This window comes from Mobula birostris, chromosome 1, assembly GCF_030028105.1.
Source record: "Mobula birostris isolate sMobBir1 chromosome 1, sMobBir1.hap1, whole genome shotgun sequence".
Taxonomy (NCBI): Eukaryota; Metazoa; Chordata; class Chondrichthyes; order Myliobatiformes; family Myliobatidae; genus Mobula; species Mobula birostris.
The window spans coordinates 114,750,407-114,773,551 of NC_092370.1; the positions used below are offsets into that span (position 1 = coordinate 114,750,407).

The following is a 23,145-nucleotide window of genomic DNA, read 5'->3' on the forward strand; positions in this document are numbered from 1 at the left end:
AGGTATGAATCATTGTGCTTGACATAACATTTGGTAGTGTTATGAGTAATGAGGATTTCTAAGAGTACAGCAAGACATAGATCAGATGGAAAGTTGAGTAGTGTGTTGGTGAATGGAATTAATCTCAACAAGTGCAACATGATGCATTTTGGAATGCCAAAAAGGGATGGGGCTCATACTAGTAAATGGTAGGCACAAATGAGTGTTTATTGAACAGAGGGACTTTCTGTTTCAAGGACATAATTCTTTGAAAGTGTCAATGTGGGTCGATAGAATAGTGAAGGAAGCATATGGCATGCTGGTCTTCATTGGTCAGAGCACAGAATAGAAATATTGGGATGTTATATTTCATCTTTATGGATCACTGGTTAGACCACACGGAGTATTGTGTACATTTCTGGTCATCACACTATAAGAAGGCTGTGGTTGTGTTGGAGAGAGTTCAAAGGGGAGTCACAAAGTTGTTGCCAAGATTAGAAGATCTTGGTTAAAGGGAGAAATTGGAAAAGGGGCTTGGTTTTCCTGCAGTGAAGGAAGCTGCTAGGTGACTTGACAGGCATTAGTAAAATTACAAAGGCACAAGTAGGGCATATGGTCAGAATCTCTTTCCCATAGTAGCAATATGATAGCGACATGGTAGTGAGTCCATAACCAATGGACTCACTTTCAAGAATTATTCATCTCGTGTTCTCCATATTTATTGTTTATTTATTTTATTTTCTTTTTGTATTTGCACAGTTTGTTCTCTTCTGCTCTCTGGTTGTGCTCTCTGGTTGAACACCGTAGTTGGATGATCTTTCATTGATTCTATTATGGTTATTATTCTATAGATTTATTGAGTATGTGCACAAGTAAATGCATCTTAAGGTTATATATGGTATCATATATGTAGTTTGATAATAAAATTTACTCTGAACTTTGATATCAAAAATAAGAAGGCCTAAATTTAAGATGAGAAGGAGGAATTTTAAAAGGGGTCTGAAGGGTAATTATTTTTTAACAGCAAGTGGTTGATAACTGGAAGTTGCTGCCAGAAGAGGTAGGAGAGTCAGAGGCAAAATGAGGGAAAAGCAAAAGCAGAGCAGTGGTCATATATGGCTAATCCAAATCACGAATTAGTGTTTTTGCGAATGGCTGTAACTTCCATGAACCTTCATTTCTGGAAGTTAAAAGTTATTAAGTTATGATTTGAAATATGTTTGTAGAATCAGAATTGGAATCAGAATCAGAATCCTGGTTCATTTTGCTGGAAAGAAGTAAATCTGCATTTCTCACCCAGTCTGGCATATGTGTAACCCCAGATCTCAGTAATTAATTGTCTCCTGAAATAGTGTAACAAGCCTGTCAGTTCAAGGACCATAAGGATGAGATAGAAATACCAGCCCTGCTGGTTACATCTGTTTTTCAATTTTTGTGGATGAATTTAAAAACATGAATTAGGCAAGTTATTTTGTCCTTTCTAAGAGCATATGGCAAAATGTCATTTCTGGAGTAGTTTTCCTAAGTCACGTTTAAATGCACAGTTCATCGACTTTCTTCTCTTTAGACAGTAATGGATGTCCTGACTCCCAGTTCTGGTCCATTTTTACACATAATGATAACATTTGTATTTTTCACCATGAAGTGATGTGACTGATTAGATTCATCAGCCCTTTTTACTCTGGATGAAAGAAAATTAGCTTCATCTCTGGTAATGTGATTAAATTTCATTGTTAAATATTAGTTTTCCACATCTTAATCAAAATTGTACCTTTTATTCATTAGATATTCTGCCTAAAATGGAGAGCAATGATGATTTGAACGTGACTGTTGTCGTCTCTCCCAGTCTGGATGCAGCTTCTGTAGGTGCAACTAATAAATATTTGTCATAATATTTCTTTTAACCAGTTGAGGAACTGACTGGCCATGTTATGTGATGGGTAGTGAAAACAAAAATCCATTGTTAACACGTGAATTATAAACTGCAATTTCCCATGGATGTTTAAAGTGCTTTGTGGTTGAATTTTTGTTCAGCAGCTGCTGAAGAAAGACAACATCTTTACTACTTAATTAAGGACAAGTAGATCCTACCTGTCTAATTTCTCACTTGAAGGCTCCATCGTGTGTGGCATTTAAAAATAAGCCAAAGAAAATTGGTATTAAAATTTATTGTCATAAATAGGACATCTGTTCGTACCAGAAAAGATGAACAAGCATCTTAGAAAGAGGGATGTGAGCATGCGATATAAGCAATAGTATATCAGGTTCATGTTAGTTCTGTGTACCCTATGCTTTTGAGGTGTACATTGGTGTAAGACCGGAGCCCATAATTATTTTGCATGGATGGATTGTTTTGTATTTTATAGATAGTGTACTATTGTTGCTTATTAAAATACTGGTTGCTAACATTGGGATTTAAAATAATTAACCATAATGAACATTATTTTCCTCTTTTTTTAAAAAAAAACAGCAAGCACCTGACAACTCTGTCGATGTACCTGTTCCTTCTATCTCATTGAAGGTATTGTACAGTTGTTTATATTTACTTGGGGAATTGTTACTTATAAAATTAGTTTTGTATGACTAAAGACAAGTAAAGGATTAGACCATTTAAACCTAGTATAATATTATTGCAAGATGTCATGTGCAGTGAGGAATTGTAGAGTTGGAGACCAGTCAGTCGTTATGGAAATTAATTGTCTGACTCTATTCCAGTGCCAGTTTATTTCAAGTGCTAAGGGAACAGATAATCTACTTCCCAGGTTCCTAACAAAATGTTTTCTTGAGTACTTGAGGTTCATTTAAAAAATGAACTAATGAACTTATGTGCCTCAGAAATCAGTTGTGGGACTTCTGTTGTTCATTATTTAAATAAATTATTTGTGTGGGAATGTACAGGCATGGCTAGTAAGCCTGCAATTGATACTAAATTAGATGGTTTCATAGACAGCAAAGAATGTTATCAAAATTTACAGGGGAATCTTAATTTGCAAATGGCTTTCAATTCAGATCAGTGTAAGTGGTTGCAAACTGAGAATTCAAAATTTGGGTAGTGCTTATACAGTGAATGTTAGGGACTTGGGGTGATTTTGTTTTAGAACAGAGAAACCTAGGAGTGCAAGTACATGATTCTCTAAAGTGACGTCATAGGTAGACATGGTGGTGAAGAAGCCATTTGGCAAAAAAGGTCTTTATCAGTCAGGGCACTCAGTATAGGAGATTGGATGCTACATTTGTACAAAATGTGCTTGAGGTCTTAATTTGAGTATTGTGCACAGTTTTTGTCACCCTCTTATTAGAACGATGTTGTTAAGCAGGAAAGAGTACAAAGATTTACAAGAGTGTTGCTAGGACTTTAGGGCCTGTGTAATAGGGAGAGGATGGGCAATGTAGAACTTTATTCCTTGATACAAAGGAAATTGAGGGGTGACCTATAGAAGCTTATAAAATCATGAGGGACATAGAATAGCTGAATGCGCAGTCTCTTTTCCAGGGGAAAAGAACTAAACACTAGAAGCATAGGCTTAAATGAGAGAGGAAAGATTTAAAAGGGACTTGAGGGCCAACAACTTCATGGAGGTGGGGATGTATATGCAGTATATAGAACAAGATGACAGGAAAATGTAGTTTGAAACTGATACAGCAATAACATGTAAAAGGTCTAGGGGTAGGAAAGGTTTAGAGAGATGTAGGCCAAACACAGAACTAGCTGAGATGGCACCTTAGCTGGCCTGGATGAGTTGGCCTAGATGGCCTGTTTCCATACCCTATGATCATAACTTATCTATTGGACTAGTGTAATTTGGTACCAATTTGCATTGTTTTAATTTGTCTGAGTTTCCCAGCACCTCAAACCATTCAATCAAATTAGACAGGATATTCCTTAACAAAATTATATTCACCATTCCTGGTCAAATACTGCCCCTCCAAGTGAAAATTAATCTAGTCCCTCAGGTTTTTTCCCCAGTGTCTTCATTACCACTGATCTGGTCTGTTACCTGTTTTTTCCCTTCTGCCCTTCCTGAATTAAAGTACCATTTTTGCAGTCCTCTAGTCAATTTGATCTCTCAATTGCAGACAGAGAAGATTTGAATAGATTCTCAAGGCCCCAGTGATAGCCTCGCTTGCCACCTGTTGCACAGCTGTCTCAGAAGCATTTAATGTAATTTTGTTCCATTGACCTAGTTTGGCCATGTTGCAGTGTTGGAATACTTCCCTACCCTGGATTTGTCTGTGATTCTCCAGCAGCACATCTGCAATCTCCACCTACTCCATTTCTCTGTTTTCTAATTGACTCTCATAACATTGAACTTTGTGATTTATGTTTGCAATGAAGCTTTACTCTCTTATGCCATACCTTAAAATGCTAGGAAGCTGTGGTGCCACAGATGAGGGAAGGAATGCATTTCCCAACATTGCAAATCTTAATGTGTCAAAAGATTTCACATATGCTGTAATTTATAAGCATTAATGAAACATTGCTACTACACCTTGACAGCTAAATTTTTAAGAGTGCCTTTTGGCATTATATAGGGAATGCAGCAGAAAAGGAGACACTTGACCCTTTGTTAACTCTCTAATGAGCCCCTTCTCACTTCACTCCATCACTTTTGTTCCTTGCTCTGCCTGCTGAGACTGTCCCCAGTTGAGCTTCCCTGCAGCTGTGTCCTATGTGCCATTGTTTAACAATGAATTTATGCTCTCAGTCAATTGAAGCTTGAAAAAGCTTAGGTGCTGATCTTGGTCTATAATCTTTAAACATGGTTTATAACCTTTAAATATTGCATGGTGATAGCCCAAATGGACACTATCATTTTTAGTCAGCAAATGATTAGATATCTGAAAAGACTGCAATAATTCTGTATTCATTTTAAAACCTAGGTGACGGTTTGGAGCCGACTAGCTGTTCAGGATGTGAAGCTGTCAGTTTGTGTGCAGTCTCCACTAGCAGTAACTCAGGACCAACTGGGCTTTTCTTCTATAGGTAAGTAGATTGGGTGCCCTCGTCACATCAGTTCTGGATCAACTACGCTGAAGCTGTTAATATGAGAAGTGTGAGGTTGGCTTCTCTTCAATTTTTAGCTATTATTGAAAGTATTAGAATTGGTTTATTTTTGTGGCTGTTTAATTCTAATCAAATCTGTTGGTTTATATAATGTTAACACCATGGAGCTCACATATTTTAATAAAGCTTGCAAGTTAAATTTGTGTAAGGTCAAATTGATTGTATCTAAAATAAAAAAGATTTTTTTGTAAATGTTCACTTCTGGACTGGAGTGGAAGCAAGTCATAATCCTGAAGAATTATCTAAATACAAAAATTTCCTAAAGTATATTAATAGCGAAATAATATATTTTGAAATTTAAATTTCTGATTTTTAATTTCTGTAATGCAAACTGGTGTTGATGTCTGATCTTTGAAAGATTAGGAAAACATATGATCTAGTAACAATTGAGTAAATTCAGACTATTATGCTATTATAACCCTGAATTAGTTTTGCACATAACAGTAAAGTTAAACTGATTGAAAATGCTTTGGAGATTCGTTTAGGCAGAAGACCTGAGAGAATTTTGAGGTTTCCTGAAATTTCAGAAGTTCTGGAATTTCAGAAGTTCTGGCATTTCAGAAACAAACTTAAATAATTTTTTGCTTCCTCCCGCAAGATAATGTAGTTCCAGCAAATATTCAAAAATTCATATTAGTAGAGATACAACTTTTAATAACTTCTCTCAAAGTCCGCACTCAGGGAGTGCAGAGGATTTAATTGTTCTTACATTGAGCTTGAGGAAGAAGGTAATGATGCTGTATTGTTTCTCAGAACCTGGGACATCAAAGAGTGTTTTGCTGTCGGTATTCTTAAAGGAGAGCTTCCCACCTGCCACACTCGGGGGAGATGTTGCAGTTTCTTATTGTACATCAACAGGTACCCACAAGTTTTGTTGTTTCACTGTCAAGTGCCAATCTTGAACTGCTTATTAGCACTGATTCTTTAATCAGCTTGCAAAGTAAATTAGGATTAATTAGAATTGACTGCATCTATAATTTAAATATTTAATAAATGTCTTTAAATTTTCTAAAAAGCAGAATTGACAAAATAAAATACTTGAACATTGAAGTTGTAATCTCTGGAAAATTACTTTAATTAAATTACAACCGATCTTCCTATTGTCTGATTCCTTCAATATGTAAAAACATATTGATCTCTTTTATGAATCTACTGACTGACAAGCAGTGTCACAGTCCTCTGGAGTAGGGAATTCTGACAATGAGTCCCAGAACATCTCAAATGAGTGAATTCAGATCCTTTCAGCATGTGTCCTTGGTACATGCAACTTTGTTATTCTGCAAAGGGAAATCCACTCTCCTTGTATAGCCTCTTGTAATTTTATACACAATAAAATCTATACATAGTTTTAGGATTTAAAAAAAAAAAAACTACTGTTGGAAAGAAAAGATTCCAGGCTATTCAGTTTGTCCTCGTGGCTGAAATTCTCTGATCCTGGTAGCATCCTTGTAAATCTCTGGTGTTCTTACATACTCCTGTGATGTGGTAATCGGAAATGTATGCTGTACTCAAGCTGTTGCTCAAATAAACTTTCATATGTTTTGAGCCTGACAGACTGCTTGATATTCTCAAGCACAAGAAAATCCGCAGATGCTGGAAATCCAAAGCGTAACACACAACATGCTGGAGGAACTCAGCAGGCCAGACAGCATCTGTGGAAAATAGTAGATAGCTGATGTTTCAGTCCAAGACCCTTCATTAGGACTAGAAAGGAAGGGGAGACGTCAGAGTAAAAAGGTAGGGGGATGGGAGGAAGTACAAGGTGGCAGGTGAAAGGTGAAACCGGGAGACGGGAAGGAGATGAAGTAAAGAGCTGGAAAGTCGATTGGTAAAAGAGATAAAGGGCTGGAGGAGGGGGTATCTGATAGGAAAGGATAGAAGACCACAGAAGAAAGGGAAGGGGGAGGAGCACCAGAGGGAGGTGATGGGCCGCTAAGGAGATGAGGTGAAGGAGGAAAATGGGAGAGGGGGAGGGGCAATTCCAGAAGTTCAAGGAATCAATGTTTGTGCCATCAGGGTGGAGGCTACCCAGACGGAATATAAGGTACTGTATTCCTCCTCCAACGTGAGTGTGGCCTTATTGCGGCAGTAGAAGAGGCTATGGACTGACATGTCAGAATGGGAAAGGGAAGTGGAATTGAAATGGGTACCTGGACTATACCTCTTCCCACCCTATTATTTGTGAAAACGCCATCCCTTCCTCACAGTTCCTCTGTCTCTGCCACATCTGCTCTCAGGATAGAGCTTTTCATTCCTGAACGAATAAGATGCCCTCCTTCTTCAAAGAAAGGGGCTTTCCTTCCCCCACCATCAATGCTGCCCTTGCCTGCATCTCTTCCATTTTGTACATGTCTGTCCTCATGCTACTACACCAGAGATAGTGTTCCTCTTGTCATCACCTACCACCCCAACAGCCTCTCTGTCCAGCACATTATTTTCCATTACTTCTGCCATCTCCAACAGGATCCAACATCAAGCGCATCTTCCCCCCCCCGCCACTTCTAACTTTCCGCAGGGATTGTTCCCTACGCAATTCCCTTATCCTCTCATCATGCCCTACTGATCTCCCTCCTATTACATCCTTGCAATCAGAAGCACCTCCTCCCTCAGTACAAATCAGGGCCCAAACAATCTTTCCAGGTGAATTGGCACTTCACCTATGAGTCTGTTCGGGTCACCTACTGTATCCGGTGCTCCCAGTGTGGCATACAATGCATCATGGAGACCCGACATAGATTGGGAGGCTGCTTCGCTAAGCACTAAGCTCCTTCTGCCAGAGAAAGATGTATCTCTTTTTTTTTTTCTGTGGTTTCTATCCTCTCCTATCAGATTTCCCCCTACACCAGCCATTTATCTTTCATCCATCAACTTCCCAGCTCTTTACTTCAGTTCTCCCTTCCTGGTTTCACCTATCACCTGCATCCTTGTACTTTTTCCTCCCCTCCCCCCACCTTCTTACTCTGACTTCTCTCCTTTTCCAGTCCTGATGAAGGCTCTCGGCCTGAAACATCATGTGTTTATTCTTCTCCATAGATGCTACCTGGTATGCTGAGTTCCTCCACCATTTTGTGTATATTGCTTGATATTCTATTCCCTATCCAATGAATGAATTTAGTCGTGTGGAGACATGAGACTGTAGATGCTGGAATCTGGAACAACAAACAACCCCTTCGGTTGGTCAGGCAGCGTAAGACCATATATGATCATAAGATGTAGGAACAGAATTAGGCCATTCAGTCATGGCTGATTTGTTTTTCCCTCATTACTCCATTCTCCTGCCTTCTCACCATAACATTCGATGCCCTTAATATCAACCTCTGCTTTAAATATACCTAATTTCTTGGCCTCTACAGCTACCTGGCAATGAATTTCAACGACTCACCACCCTCTGGCTAAAAAAAAAACCAACATAGAACATAGAAAAGTACAGCACAGCACAGGCCCTTCGGCCCACAATGTTGTGCCGACCCTCAGACCCTGCCTCCCATATAAGCCCCCACCTTAAATTCCTGTTTAGTAGTCTCTTAAACTTCACTAGTGTATCTGCCTCCACCACTGACTCAGGCAGTGCATTCCACGCACCAACCATTCTCTGAGTGAAAAACCTTCCTCCAATACCCCCCTTGAACTTCCCACCCCTTACCTTAAAGCCATGTCCTCTTGTATTGAGCAGTGGTGCCCTGGGGAAGAGGCGCTGGCTATTCCCTGTGTTCTAAAAGGGTGTCCACTATTGGAAACGTCCTCTCCATGTCCACTCTCGGCCTTTCAAAATTCAGTGGCTTTCAATGAGATCCCCCTTCATTCTTCTAAGCCATCAAATGCTCTTCATACATTAACTCCTTCATTCATAGGATCATTCATGTAAACCTCCTCTCGACCCTCCCTATGCCACACATCCTTTCGTAGATATGGGACCCAAAACTGCTCAAAATACTCCAAATGTAGTCTGACGAATGCCTTATAAAGCCTCGGCATTTCATCCTTGCTTTAATATTCTAGCCCTCAAAATGAATGCTAACCTTATATTTTTCTTCCTTACTACTAGCTCAACCTTCAAGTTAAATTGTAGGAAGTCCTGCACTAGGACTCTCAAGTGCCTTTGCACCTGTTGACCATCTCTATGGCAACTCTGATGAGGTCAGGGTTGTCCTCATGTTGTTGTTCTGATGCCACAGCACAAGGCACACAGGGAGCAGAGCAGAGTATTCAGTGCACAACCCTGGGGAGTATCAGGGTGGACGAAATGTTATGACCTATTCTAGCTGCCTGAGGCTTGCCAGTCAGGAAATCTAAAAGCCATTGCAGGTGGAAGTCCAGGAGATTAGAGATATATTTATTTGGTATTATGGTGTTGAATGCTGAGCTGTAGTCAGTAGCATCCTGACTTATTCATCCGTATTGTTGATCCAGAGCTGAATGTAGTACAAGGGAGACGGCATCCACCTATCAGGTCATTTGGGAGATTGGCGCTGATGTGGGTGATTGCCAGTGTTTAAAAGCTCTTGAAAATTCCAAGTAAATCTTTCATCAAAGCACCTATAAGTTATCATATACTACTTTGAGATTCATTTTCTTGAGGAAATAGAGAAATAGAACAGAATTTAATGGAAAATTGTACATAAAGAGTCAAAGATTGCCAAATACCAATGTGCAGAAGAAGACAAACTACAAATAATAATAATAATGGTGAGAACATGAGTCATAAATAGTTGAGCCTAAACACGAGGAATTCTGCAGATGCTGGAAATTCAACACACATCAAAGTTGCTGGTGAACGCAGCAACGCCTTATATTCCGTCTGGGTAGCCTCCAACCTGATGGCATGAACATTGACTTCTCTAACTTCCGCTAATGCCCCACCTCCCCCTCGTACCCCATCCGTTATTTATATACACACATTCTTTCTCTCACTCTCCTTTTTCTCCCTCTGTCCGACTATACCCCTTCCCCCCCACCTTTTTCCTTCTTCCTGGGCCTCCTGTCCCATGATCGTCTCATATCCCTTTTGCCAATCACCTGTCCAGCTCTTGGCTCCATCCCTCCCTCTCCTGTCTTCTCCTATCATTTTGGATCTCCCCCTCCCCCTCCCATTTTCAAATCTCTTACTAGCTCTTCCTTCAGTTAGTCCTGACGAAGGTTCCCGGCCTGAAACGTCGACTGTACCTCTTCCTAGAGATGCTGTCTGACCTGCTGCGTTCACCAGCAACTTTGATTTCAGGAGCCTGATGGTTATAGGGTAATAACTGTTTCAGAACCTGGTGGAGTACTTCCTGTCCAATGGTAGTAGCAAGAAGAAGGCATGACTGGATGGTGGAAGTCTTTGATGATGGCTTTCTTGTGGCAATGCTCCATGTAAATGTACTCAATGGTGAGAGGGCTTTGCCTGTGCTGAACTGGATTGAATCACCACTTCCTATAGCCTTTTCCATTCCTAGGCATTGCTGTTCCATACCAGGCCATGATTGAACCAGTTATGATGCACTCTACTGTGGTTGCCAAATCTGTGCAAACTTCTAAGAAAGTAGAGGCGCTGTCGTAATTGCGTATTTTTGTAATTGCACCTATGTTCTGTTCCCAGGACAGTCCTCTGATATCTTGATGCCCAAGAATTTCAAACTAATGACCCTCTCCATCTATATTCCCCTATTGAGACCTGGCTCATAGAACTTTGGCTTCTTCCTCTTATCAATAATCACCTCTTTGATTTTGCTGACCTTGACTGAGAGTTGGTTGTTGTGGCACCACTCAACTAGATTTGCAGTTGTCCTCTTGTATGCCGATTTGTCACCACTTTTGATTCAGCCCACAACAGTGGTGTCGTCAGCAAACGTAAATATGGCATTAGAGCTATCCATAGCCACATAGTCGTAAGTATATGGTTCACAGTATATCTATTATCGAAGTGTGTATATGTCATTATATACTGCCGGGAGATTCATTTTCTTGTGGGTATTCACAGTAGAACAAAGAAATACAAGAGTCAATGAAAAAGCTACATACAAAGACTGACGAACAACCAATGTGCAAAAGAAGATAAACTGGGGAAATACATTAAAACAAATAGTAATATATAAGTAAACTAGTAATACTAAGAACATGAGTTGTATAGATTGAGGCCATGGGTTGTCAAATCAGTACAGTGTTGAGGTGAGTGATGTTATCCATGAATGGTTCAGGAGCCTGATGGTGGAAGGGTAATAAGTGTTCCTGAATCTTGTGTTGTGGGTCCCAAGGCATCTGTACCTCCTTCCTGATAGCAGCAGTGAGAAGAGAACATGACCGGAGTGGTGGGTGATTCTTGATTTTGGTGCAAGATGCTGTTGCCGATCCATACTAGTTGACTTCTGCCAGTGAGCAAATCAATGATCCAGTTGCAAAAGGAAGTAGCGAGACCCAGATCTTGGAGCTTAGTGATGAGTTTCAATGGGTGTGGGGGAGTGGACAATTATATTATTGAACTTTGAACATTTGAACTTTGATCATGTTCTTCAGGAATCAGTAATTCACCTGGTTCTTTACAACGTTATTTACATTGGTGCTAAAAAGTTTGTGAACCCTGTAGAATTTTCTCTGGTTCTGCATAAATATGACCTAAAATGTGATCAGATCCTCACATAAGTGCTAAAACTAGATAAGGAGAACCCAATTAAATTAAAGTATATACTTACTAATTTATTTATTGAGAAAAATGATCCAATAGTATATGTATTTTTTGGAAGAAGTATGTAAACCTTTGCTTTCAGTAACTGGTTTGACCCCCTTGTATGGCAATAACTTCAACCAAAAGTGACTGGTAACTGTTGATCAGTTCTGCACATCGGCTTGGAGGAATTTTAGACCATTCCTCCTGACAAAACTGCTTCAACTCTGGGGTGCTGGTGGGCTTCCTTACATGAACTGCTTGCATCAGGTCCTTCCACAACACTTCTATAGGATTAAGGTCTAAACTTGACTTGGCCATTCCAAAACACAAATTTTCTTCTTCTTAAACCATTCTGTTGCTGACTAACTCTTGTCTTTTGGATCATTGTCTTATTAAACTTCAGATGAAGGACCACTACCCTGACATTCTCCTGTAAAATGCATTGATGCAATTTTAAATTCATTGTTCCCTTAACGATTGCAAGCTGCCCAAGCCCTGAGGCAGCAAAGCAGCTCCAAACCATAATGCTCCTTCCATCATGCTTCACAGATGGGATGAGGTTTTGGTGTTTCTGTGCAGTGCCCTTTTCCCTCCAAACATAGCGGTGTGCATTTCTGCCAGAAAGTTCAACTTATGTCTCATCTGTCCACAGAACATTGTCCCAGAAACATGGTACACATCCAGCTTATCTATTGCAAACTTGAGACGTGCAGCAATGTTTTTTGGAGAACAGTGGTTTCCTCCATGGTACCCTTCCATGAACACCATTCTCATTCAGTGTTTTTTCTATAGTGGACACATGAACAGAGACCTTAGCAATTTCTAGAGATTTCTGCAGGTCTTTTGCAGTTACCCTTGGGTTCATTTTCACCTCCTTCAAGATTGCATGTTGTGCTCTTGATGTGATCTTTGCAGGACACCCACTGCTAGGGAGAGTAGCAACAGTACTGAGTTTCCTCCATTTGTAGACAATTCCTCTTACTGTGGACTGATGAACACTCAGATCTCTAGTTATGCTTTTGTAGTCTTTTCCAGAGTCATGTATCTCTACAATTCTTCTTCTAAGTCCTCTGAAAGTTGTTTTGATTGCAGCATGGTGCACATAATCTGATCTTTCTTGAGAAGAGCAGGCTCTGTCAGTAACCTGACTTTTGTGTCTTTTTTATAGGGCAGGGCATCTCTACAACTTGCACCTCCAATCTCACCTCATTGATTGGAACATCTGACTCCAAATAGATTTTGTAGAAGGCCTTACCCAAGAGGTTCACATTACGTTTTCCAACAAATACATGTAATGTTGGTCATATTTATCAATTAATAAGTGAATGAGTATAATGTTTTTTGCTTTATTTAATTGGGTTCTCATTATCTAGTTTTAGGATGTGCATGAAGATCTGATCATATTTTAGGTCATATTTATGCAGAAATAGAGAAAATTCTACAGGGTTCACAAACCTCCTCGAGCTGCTGTAGCTGGATAGTCTTCAAATAGAGGGGTAAATTTCTTGTCATCTGCTGCCATTCTGTCATCACCACCTTAGAAACCCTGGGATTAAAACAATTGAATCCATTGGAAATAAGATCAATTAACTTCCCTTAATTGTGTCATTCCCTATTTTGAAAATGGGGATTAGAGAGGTATTGGGACATGCTCTGGTGAAGCCACGGAAGTATTACTTTTAGCTCGGAGGAGCTGTCTCAGCACGAAACACTGCACAAAATCTTTGGATAGCTAAATGCCTTTGAAGTTGACTGAGATTTAAAATTTAATCATACTATTAAAATTCTTATTTAAGGTGTCATTTAGAAGATCAGCAACTACTTGCTTGTGACCAATAAAACAGAAAACAACTAATAACTTTATTAATCATACTTTTTCTGTAAACTATCACTGCAGACAATGGCCTGTAACTTCACTGTTGGAAATGAACTTTTGAACCGCCTGAATGACCTGACATTTTTGCAGTGTGAACTGATCTTGGAGGAGCAGGAGGGTTGCAGCGTAGTATGTGCGGGCAAAATGGAGGGGTGGTGGGGTCCAGACCAGAGAGTGGGGAATGAGCCACCGTATGGCCATTGCTGGAGCAGACTTGGAGGCAATTCGGTGAGGTGGAACGGAGGCAAGTGGAGGTGAGGCACAGTTGAGATGGAGACTGGGCCCAAAAGCAAGAAAAGATCAGATTTGAGCGCTGAGCTGAATTGAAAAGGTTGGGTATGGTGGATCAAGGTGGTGAGGCATAGGATAGGCCTGAGAGCTTAACATAGCAGTAGGACCCAGGTCCAAGAGGGAGGAACAACCTGAGGTTTGGACGATTTAAGCACCAAGCCAGATTGAAAAGGTCAGGGTATCGGGGTTAGAGGCGAGAGATGAGCCAGTTCAGCTTGCTGCTCCATGAGGTTTACTTGTCTCTATGCTGAACTGAGGCTGTGACCTGCAACTAGTGGGCTTCTGTATTGGCTGTAGTGATGCCTGGCTTCGGTGTCTGTGATTCACTTTTGTGAACTTTAGTTCTGAATGCTATTTGCTTTTATTGTTTGCACAATTTGTTTTTTTTTGCACATTGGGTGTTTGATAGTCTTTTGCTTTAGTGGGTTCTATTCGGTTTCTTTGTTTTTGTGACTGCCTGTAAGGAGACAAATCTCAAGGTTATATAAAGTAGACATACTTTGATAATAACTGTACTTTGAATTCAAAATTAATTTTGCTATGAAATCAACCAAAATTATAACCTAATGTTAAAAATAAAATGCTAGAAAGCATGAAAACAATTGCATATGATAAAGTTCACTCAGTTATTTTTTGAATATAAATTTCCTGAAACACGCTTGTGTCTCTGGGACCACACCATTGAAATGATTGGAGTCACTAAACCATCCGCAGGTCTGATTGGCACAGTTCCAATGGTTAGATGTATTGGTGTAACTTCAGGGTATTGCAGGAACTTGGAGGTAGATTTTAGTTAAATACCTATGAGAATTCTAAAGGTGAAAAACGTTTGGGATGACAGCAGCAGGAAGTTCAAAATGCCTGCATTTGCATGATCTGATTGTTGCTGCAAAAAGTTCTGTATTACTGTTAAAAGAATAATCAACTGAATGTCATGATACAATCTTGCTATAAGAAGGTAACAGATACTAGTAAAATAAATCTATAATGGATTTTAACAGGGAGCTGCAACTAAACTGCATTATCCTACATATGCTAAAAGATCAGAATTAAGTATTATTCAAAAGATGCTTTGTTTGATCCGATGGCTCATTGGTTTGCAGTGTTATTTAATTTAAAGGTAAGACAGCAATGTGATTAAGTTAGTGGTTTGACTTCAAGATAGCTAGACCATTGATCCAGAGTTCAATGTCCATTGCAGCAGATGGACAGTGTAACTTGAATTTGAATTCAAGTTGTGCAATAGGATACATAAGGCTACTAGTCTGACATTTAAAAACTCATCTGGTTCATTATTGTCCTTTCTTGTAAAGGACACTATATTCCGTATTTCCTTGTAACAAAAGAGGCAGTTTCAGTCCAACCCTCTTATGTTGATTTTTCAGAGCAACTCAATTGTCCATTGATTTTCTCTGCAAGTTACTTTCCCTGTTTTCCCACCGACTGCCCCCAGATTTCATCTGCTTATTAAGGTAAATATTATCTTAAAGCTGCAGAAATCCTAGTGCAATACAGGGATTGGCAAACTGACTTGAGTACATTTGTAAATACAGCCACGAACTACAAATCTAGTGCAGGTATTTAATAGGTGCCACCTTTAATACTCATCAATAGCAGAGCAGAGAGTTGCTGCAGCTGATACAGCTGTTGACCAATGACTTAGGTTCAATTCCAGTCTCTGGTGCTGTCTGTATGAAGTTTGAAAATTCTTCCTGTGGCTGTGTAGATTTTACCTTGGTGCTATGTTTTCCTCCCACATAAACAATGACATCAGTGCATGTCCATAAGCCTATAAGATATAGGAGCAGAATTAGGTGATTTGGCCCATCGCATCTGTTCCACCATTCCTTCATGGCTGAACCATTTCCCATTCAGCCCCATTCTCCTGCCTTCTTCCTTTATCCTTTCATGCCCTGACTAATCAAGAATCCATCAACTTCTTTCTTAAATACCCAATGACTTAGCCTCACAGCTGCCTGTGTCAATAGATTTCATAGATTCACCACTCTCTGGCTAAAGAAATTCCTCCTCATCTCTGTTCTAAATAGATGTCCCTCTATTCTGAGGCTGTGTCATAACATCTTAGACTCCCCCTTTCCACATCCACTCTATCAAAACCTTCAACATTCGATAGGTTTCAATGAGATATCACCCCTCTCCATCCCTCTGAATTCCATGGAGTACAAACCCAGAGCCAAGAAACGCTCCTCATACGATAAGCCTTTTAATCCTGATCCCGAATACTAATACTTATGTTAGGATGTTGTTTATTGACTACAGCTCAGCATTTAACAGAATCGTTCCTACAGTTCTTATTGAAGAGCCCCAAAACCTGGGCCTTCGTACCTCCCTCTGCAACTGGACCCTTGACTTCTTTACCAGAAGACCAGTGTCTGTGCGAATTGGAAATAACATGTCCAGCTCACTGATGAACACTGGTGAACCTCAAGGATATGTGATTAGCCCACTGCTCTACTCTCTCTACACCCATGACTGGGTGGCTAGGCACAGCTCAAATGTCATCTATAAATTGCTGATGAGACAACTATTGTTGGCAGAATTTCAGATGGTGACAAGAAGGTGTACAGGAGCGAAATATATCAGCTAGTTGAGTAGTGTTGCAGCAACAACCTTGCACTCAACGTCAGTAATACCAAAGAACTGATTGTGGACTTAAGGAAGGAACACACACCAGTCCTCATAGGGGTATCAGAAATGGAAAGAGTGAGCAATTTCAAGTTCCTGTGTGTCAACGTCTCTGAGGATCTATTTGGGCTCAACATATCGATGCAGTTATAAGGAATCCAAGACAGCGGCTATATTTCATTAGGAGTTCGAGGAGATTTGGTATGTCACCAAAGACACTCGCAAATTTCTACAGCTGTTCCGTGGAGAGCCTTCTAATTGGCTAGTATGGGGGAGGGGCCACTGCACAGCATCAAAACAAGCAGCAGAAAGTTGTAAACTCCATCAGCTCCATCATGGGCACTAGCTTCCCCAACATCAGAACACCTTCAAGGAGCAAAGCCTCAAAAGGCAAAAACACACACACACACACACACACACACACACACACACACACACACACACCAATTTATGAACAGCATCTTCCCCTCTGCTATCAGATTTCTGAATGATCATTGAACCCATGAACACTACCTCATTGCTTTTATTGCACAACTTATTTAACTTAACTATTTTGTATATATCTCTACACATTGTAATTCAGTTTTTATTAAGTATTGCATTGTACTGCTGCTGCAAAAACAACAAATTTCACATCATATGCTGGTGATATTAAACCCAATTCTGATTTTAAATCATTTTCATGAACCTCCTTTAAATCCTCTCCAATGTCAGCACATCCTTTCGTAAGTGTCCCAAACTGCTCACAATACTCCAAGTGAGGCCTCACCATGCCTTATAAAAGCCTCAGCATCACAAAGTCTTGTTGGTTGACAGTTTAGTTAGCTGCTGTAAATTATTCCTGGAGTAAGTAGCTGGTGGGAGAATCAGACAAAAATTAGTAGGTTTGTGTGAGAGAGTACTTTTGAGAGAAACAAGTGGAGGATTAGAATTCATGGGATTGCTCTGAGAGCTAGCATAGACTTGGGTCAAACTGCCTCTGATGTTTAAAGAAAGTATAATATCAAAAATGGAAGATCCTAGGGAAAAGCATTTGAAAATGTAGAAATAAATGAAATATTCATAGAAATTACAAAATTGAGTCAAGTGTTGGTACTGAAGCAAAATAGAAAAAACAAAACACACTAACATTTAAATTTAGATTGGGCCCATGTAAAGAGTTTGCTAATGTGACTAATAAGTATTACAAATTATTTTGGATAGGTGAAATTAAGTGGGCTTAAGTTCTTTTCTTTCCATCGCAAATCATTGTGATGTTGTGTCTAAACTAAAAGGAAGGACAAGTGTAAGGTATGAATAGATAGAGTTGAGAAAAGATATCCAGGTTTTGGTTTTAACCAGATGACTGGCATGTTGTTTACTGAGTTCTGTTTCCCTTTGTGCCTTCTTTGATAATCAGAGCGAAATCCTGAAGGTAGGTTAAATACTTTCCACTACTTGTGTATTGAGAAATGTGAATGTATATTTCAATGAATTCAATCAAGATGTTTAAATCACCAGATTCTCTCTCAATAGATGTAAATGGAGTCTTGTGCTATACATTTATCTGTCCACTCTGCACTTGATAATGTTTGGTTCTCGTTGCTCCAAATAAGCTTGATTTTTGTAGTCTCATAGGGAGGTGTCTGATGTTAGGCTTTTTCTGGCTTGTGAATTTTAATGCTATTAATTGAGTAATCTATGGGATGAAAGTTGGCATTGATATAATTGTCTGTATCATGATGCAATTGTACATTTGTACATGTGTTTTATAGACCATAGCATTGGGATTCTGAGCCTCGTCAACAACTCCTGATCAAGTAGCTTCATGGAAATACTTCATGGGCACTTCATGGCACTATGACAAATCGAAAATAAAAACAAAATACTGGAATTATTTCACAGGACAGGCAGCATCTACAGTGAGAATACTTAACATTCACTTTTTAGAATGATAACTTTTCATCACGAATAGGAAAGGTTTGGATTCAAGCATGTTCAAGCACGTTTTAAGTTGGAGGATTGGGGAAGGGAAGCGGAGAGGTCCTTTATATAGTAGGATGGAGGCCAAAGGAGACAGAGACAGGTGGTGTATGCTGAAGGAAGTTGGTGAATGCTTGCTTTTTACAGGTCATTTGATTAAAAGAAGTACAGGTTGAAAGAGGTGAAGGAGAACAGGAAGTTAAAAAACAAAACTGGAATATGCAATTGTTGAAAGTCTGATGCTCAAAGGAACGATGAAAATAGATAGAAGGTTAGGCAGCAGAATTGGAGAGAAAAATACTGTTAATATTGCAGGTTGATGACTTTTTTATCAGAACTCCATGGTTGGACACAAACTGGCAGTCTGGTGTATTAACTGTTGATTCTTGAGGACTGTAATGCGCCTAGATGGAAGACCAGATGCTGTTATTTGTAATTGTCTTTGCAGTTTCAAAACAGAATAGCATTCTAAAGGCAGCAAGGTCAGAGTGGGATAGAGAATTAAAGTGGCAGGCAACTAGAAAATCTTGGTCAATGAAAGAAGTTAAGCAGCAGAAAAGGAGCTCTCTTTGACAGGTTACTTACATTAATAAATCTTTTTGTCTAATTTTGGATGAAATCTATTGATGAAAGTCGTGTGGTTAATTTAGTGAACATGAACGTCAGTAGGGCTTTTGACAAGGCCCTCAGGGGAGATAGGACCACAAATATAGAACCCATTGGATTCAAAGGATTGGATCCAACGCAGGCTTGGTAACAGGAGACAGAAGATGGTGGAATGGTGCCTTTATGATGGGGGGTGGGGGTGAACCTATGACCAGTGGTATATCTCAGGGATCAATCCTAGGCCCTTAATGGTTTAGGTATTATTTTAGGAGATATGATCCATAAGTTTGCAGATGGTATGAATAGTTGTGCAAATAGTTACAGCATTCATATTAATCAGTTGGTAAGATGGGCAGAGCGTTGGCAGATGGTTATGTGCAAGGTGGTGCAGTTTGAGAGGACTAATATACAGTAGGTAGGATATACAATTCACAGTGAATGGTATGGTCCTCAGAAATATGAAGGAACAGGGATTCAGGTGTAAGGTCCAAGGATCCCTGAGGTGGCAACACCTATGACTAAGATGGTAAAGAGGGCATACCGGATACTTGTCTTCATAGCCAGGGCATAGAATATGATTTTGGAAATATTGTGATACAACTTCATAAACACTGGTCTATCACTGCTGGAATATTGTACACTGTTTCGGTAAATACACTAAAGAATGAATGTGATTGCTATGGAGATTCACTTGGGATCGGATGTTTCAATTCTAAGGAGAAATTGGACTGGCCATGTTTGTTTTTCTTGGAGCAGACTAGGCCAAATGGGAGAACCTGATTAAAGTTTACAAAGTTATGATGAAAATATAGTAGGCTTTTTCTTTCTCTGTAGAGGGTGCCTAAAACTAAAGAGCATAGATTTATCCTAGAGGATAGTTGAGATCTAGAACACATTGCCTGAAAGAGTAGTAGAGGCAGGTACTATTACAATCTTTGAGGATGCACAATAGTTGACTACTTGAATTACCAAGGCATTGGAGGCTAATGAAGTGATGTTAGTAAATGTGATAGTATAGCTGGGCACTTGATGGTTAACATGGACATAGTGATGTAGGGCTTGTTTCTGTGTGCTATGATTCTATGAACATTATGTGACTTAAGTGCTTTCCTTTTCCCTATGTTTAATTATTGTGTTGTTACATTCAGTCAACAAAATAATTTGTAAGGGACACTTTCTGCTGTTGCATGCAGCATGTAATTTCCCGTGTTTGCCTAAGTGTTTAACGTTGTCAGCTAACTAGAACAACACAGTGAATCAAATAGAGTGACCCATCAGACAAAACAGGAAAGGAGTAAGGAAGTTCTGGCGACCAGCTTCACACCAGTGCTTCTGGCCCATATTTCATTTCCCTGTCAAAGGATTGACTTGACCCGTGGTGACTACTTCAGCCCTTCACAACAGTTTCTTCCAGTTTAATTTCTTCCAGTTTTTTTAAACATCAGCAAAAGTTTAAAAGCAACATACAGAGCACAGAATTTTAGAGAGATAAGGAAAAATGTAACTGAAAGGAGATTCTAGGGGCCCCTAAAGGCAGAGTCACTCATTTTCTTGCTATCAGTGGTGGAGCTAAATGTGGATCATAGGCAGATGGAACTGGATCCAGAAACTAGAATGTAGGGTTGGAGGAGGCTGCAGAATAAATGAAGGTTAATCAGTGATGTCGAGTGTTTGGATTTTTAGGAGGTCTTCATAAAAGTGCCACACAAGGCATTGGAGATAATACCCCATGAGGAATGGACAGAAAATAGAGAACAAGAGAACACAAGTTATTTTCAGGTTGCAGACTGTGCCTAGTGGAGACCCCAAGCTGTTCATAATCGTTTTCAGTGATTTGGATGAAATGATCGAATGTATTCTATCCAGATCTGCTGGTATTATAAAGCCAGATGGCAGTATAAACTGTGTAAAGGAAACAGAGAAGGTTCAGGAGGATTTAGATAACTTAAGTGAATGAAGAAGGATGTGGAATTTACAATCTAGTATGTCCTTGCTGATCAAATAGGAATCAGTTTCCTGAAGGCTGTTCATGGAAAAGTAGAAACAAAATAAGTTCAATTGGCGATCTAATTTGTTTCTATCCAATATTCTCGCACTTCTCGTGTCTCTTGATTATTTCTGTACATAGAAACGTATCTATTCCCGTATTAAATATATTCAGCAACTTGACTTGTACCACTTTGTGGTAGAGAATGTCATGGTATTATCAGGGGAGGGGAGGAGAAGATGGCGCGATGCAGCGCGCGCGGCCGCTCTGAATAATATCGTATTTGTAATTAGGAGGCCGTGCACCATCCTGATTTGATGGAGACAGCCGTGAAAAGCACGGAGGAACATCTGGAGAAACTTCTGAAATGCCCGCTTCGCTGCCGCTGCTACTGTGCGATCCAGAATCTCCAGAGGAGAAGGCCCCAAATCCTCAGCTTTGTCTATTTCCTGTTGCCGGGGCCGAGGTCGAAACGCTTGGCAGAAATAGTGCTCGGTGTCGGAGGGTTGGTCGGAGGCTCAAAGTTGTCGGACGGGCTCAAGAGTCAGCTGTGGTCGGGTGCTTCCAGGATGTTGCATCGGCAAGTCTGCGGCGCTGGAAGCTCATGGCAGGAAGAGAGTTTCTCTTCCTTCTACCGTCTGTGTGAGATGATGGGACTTTCGAGAGACTTTGAGACTTTTTTTACCATGCCATGGTCTGTTCTTTATCAAATTACGGTATTGCTTTGCACTGTTGTAACTATATGTTATAATTATGTGGGTTTTGTCAGTTTTTTTAGTCTTGGTTTGTTTTGTGTTTCTGTGATATCATTCATGAAGGAACATTGTATCATTTCTTAATGCATGCATTATTAAATGACAATAAAAGAGGACTGCGTGTCCTCATAATCTAATCTAATCTATTCTAAATGAAGAAATTTTTGTTTGTCTCTGACCTGGTGAACTCGATTGTAACTGCTTGGAGTCCATTGTACAGCACAGAAACTGGCTCTTTAGCCCAGCACATCCACGCTGATCTTATTGCCCATCTGCACTAATCACCAATTGCCTGCATATCCTTATCCTTCTATACCTTGTTCATTCAAGTGCCTCTTTAACTGTCTAAAAATAATGGTTCACTCCTCCTCTAGCCGCAAGTTCCAGGTATCAACCATGGTTCATCCTATTCTTCATCTTAGAACAATCAGAGTAAAGCCATCAAACTACATGGTGCCTTGTACTGTATGTTGATATAAAAGGAGTGAAAGTGACAAATTAGCTTTGGGGGGGTGCAAACATTTTTTTTTAGCATCTGGTGGGGTCCTGCTCTGCTCATGGTATTTTGTGTTGTCTATGTCACAGAAATAATCTGTCTGCATCCATACCTCAACCAGTTTATCCCACCTCAAAATCATTCATTATATTGTTGTCACCCTCGTCTGAGTATTTACTACCTTTGTTGTTTCCCATTGTTTACATTCTGTAAACTCTAGCTTACTGAGCCCCCATTGGATGTGACACTGCACCAAGGTACACTTCAACATCAACAGTGTTCTGGGTCACTACCATTCATGCTCAATCTCTTCAAGTGATGAGCTTCAAACATTTGGTCATATTTAATTTCTTTCACAGTTTAAGTTCTCTCTACATCTGTAATAATTTCCCCCTGTACGACCTGAAGAACTATCCACTGAACACTTACACCTTCAGCAAGATCCTCTCAATCACCGAATCACTGACTCAACTATTTAATCTGGTGCTCTTGAATTCCTTCCCCATCCTCTCTGTAACCAACATTCTTCAAGCCATCTCTTTGATGAAATCATGGTTAGGTTTTGGGAGGCCAGATATATCTTCAACACTTAATGTGTTTGGAACAATGAGCATCTTCTGCTACAAAGATGTGTGACATTCTTTGCAGTACTCAAAATGAAAACTGTAGATACTATAACCCTTATATCAGCGATAAGGTTAATAGTGATCAATGTCCACCTGACATTATTTCACTGAAAGTCTTACAAAATATCAAGCTTGGGCAACAGGAGGCCTCATCAGGATTAAGTGCTGTGTACTGAGGGAGTAAAATTGTGAAAATCTCTGGTTTAAATGTTT

General features: G+C 39.8%; 1 protein-coding gene across 2 annotated transcripts in view; it reads left to right on the forward strand.

Annotated features, from left to right (window-relative positions):
* Positions 1 to 23,145, forward strand: part of bbs9 (Bardet-Biedl syndrome 9) — a 382,854-nt gene that overhangs the window by 73,855 nt on the left and 285,854 nt on the right. For both annotated transcript variants that reach the window (XM_072260598.1, XM_072260608.1), the window contains exons 11-14: positions 1,765 to 1,841; positions 2,450 to 2,500; positions 4,861 to 4,963; positions 5,798 to 5,902. In XM_072260598.1, coding sequence (XP_072116699.1) covers positions 1,765 to 1,841; positions 2,450 to 2,500; positions 4,861 to 4,963; positions 5,798 to 5,902 — 336 coding nt within the window. The remainder of the gene's footprint in view (positions 1 to 1,764; positions 1,842 to 2,449; positions 2,501 to 4,860; positions 4,964 to 5,797; positions 5,903 to 23,145) is intronic.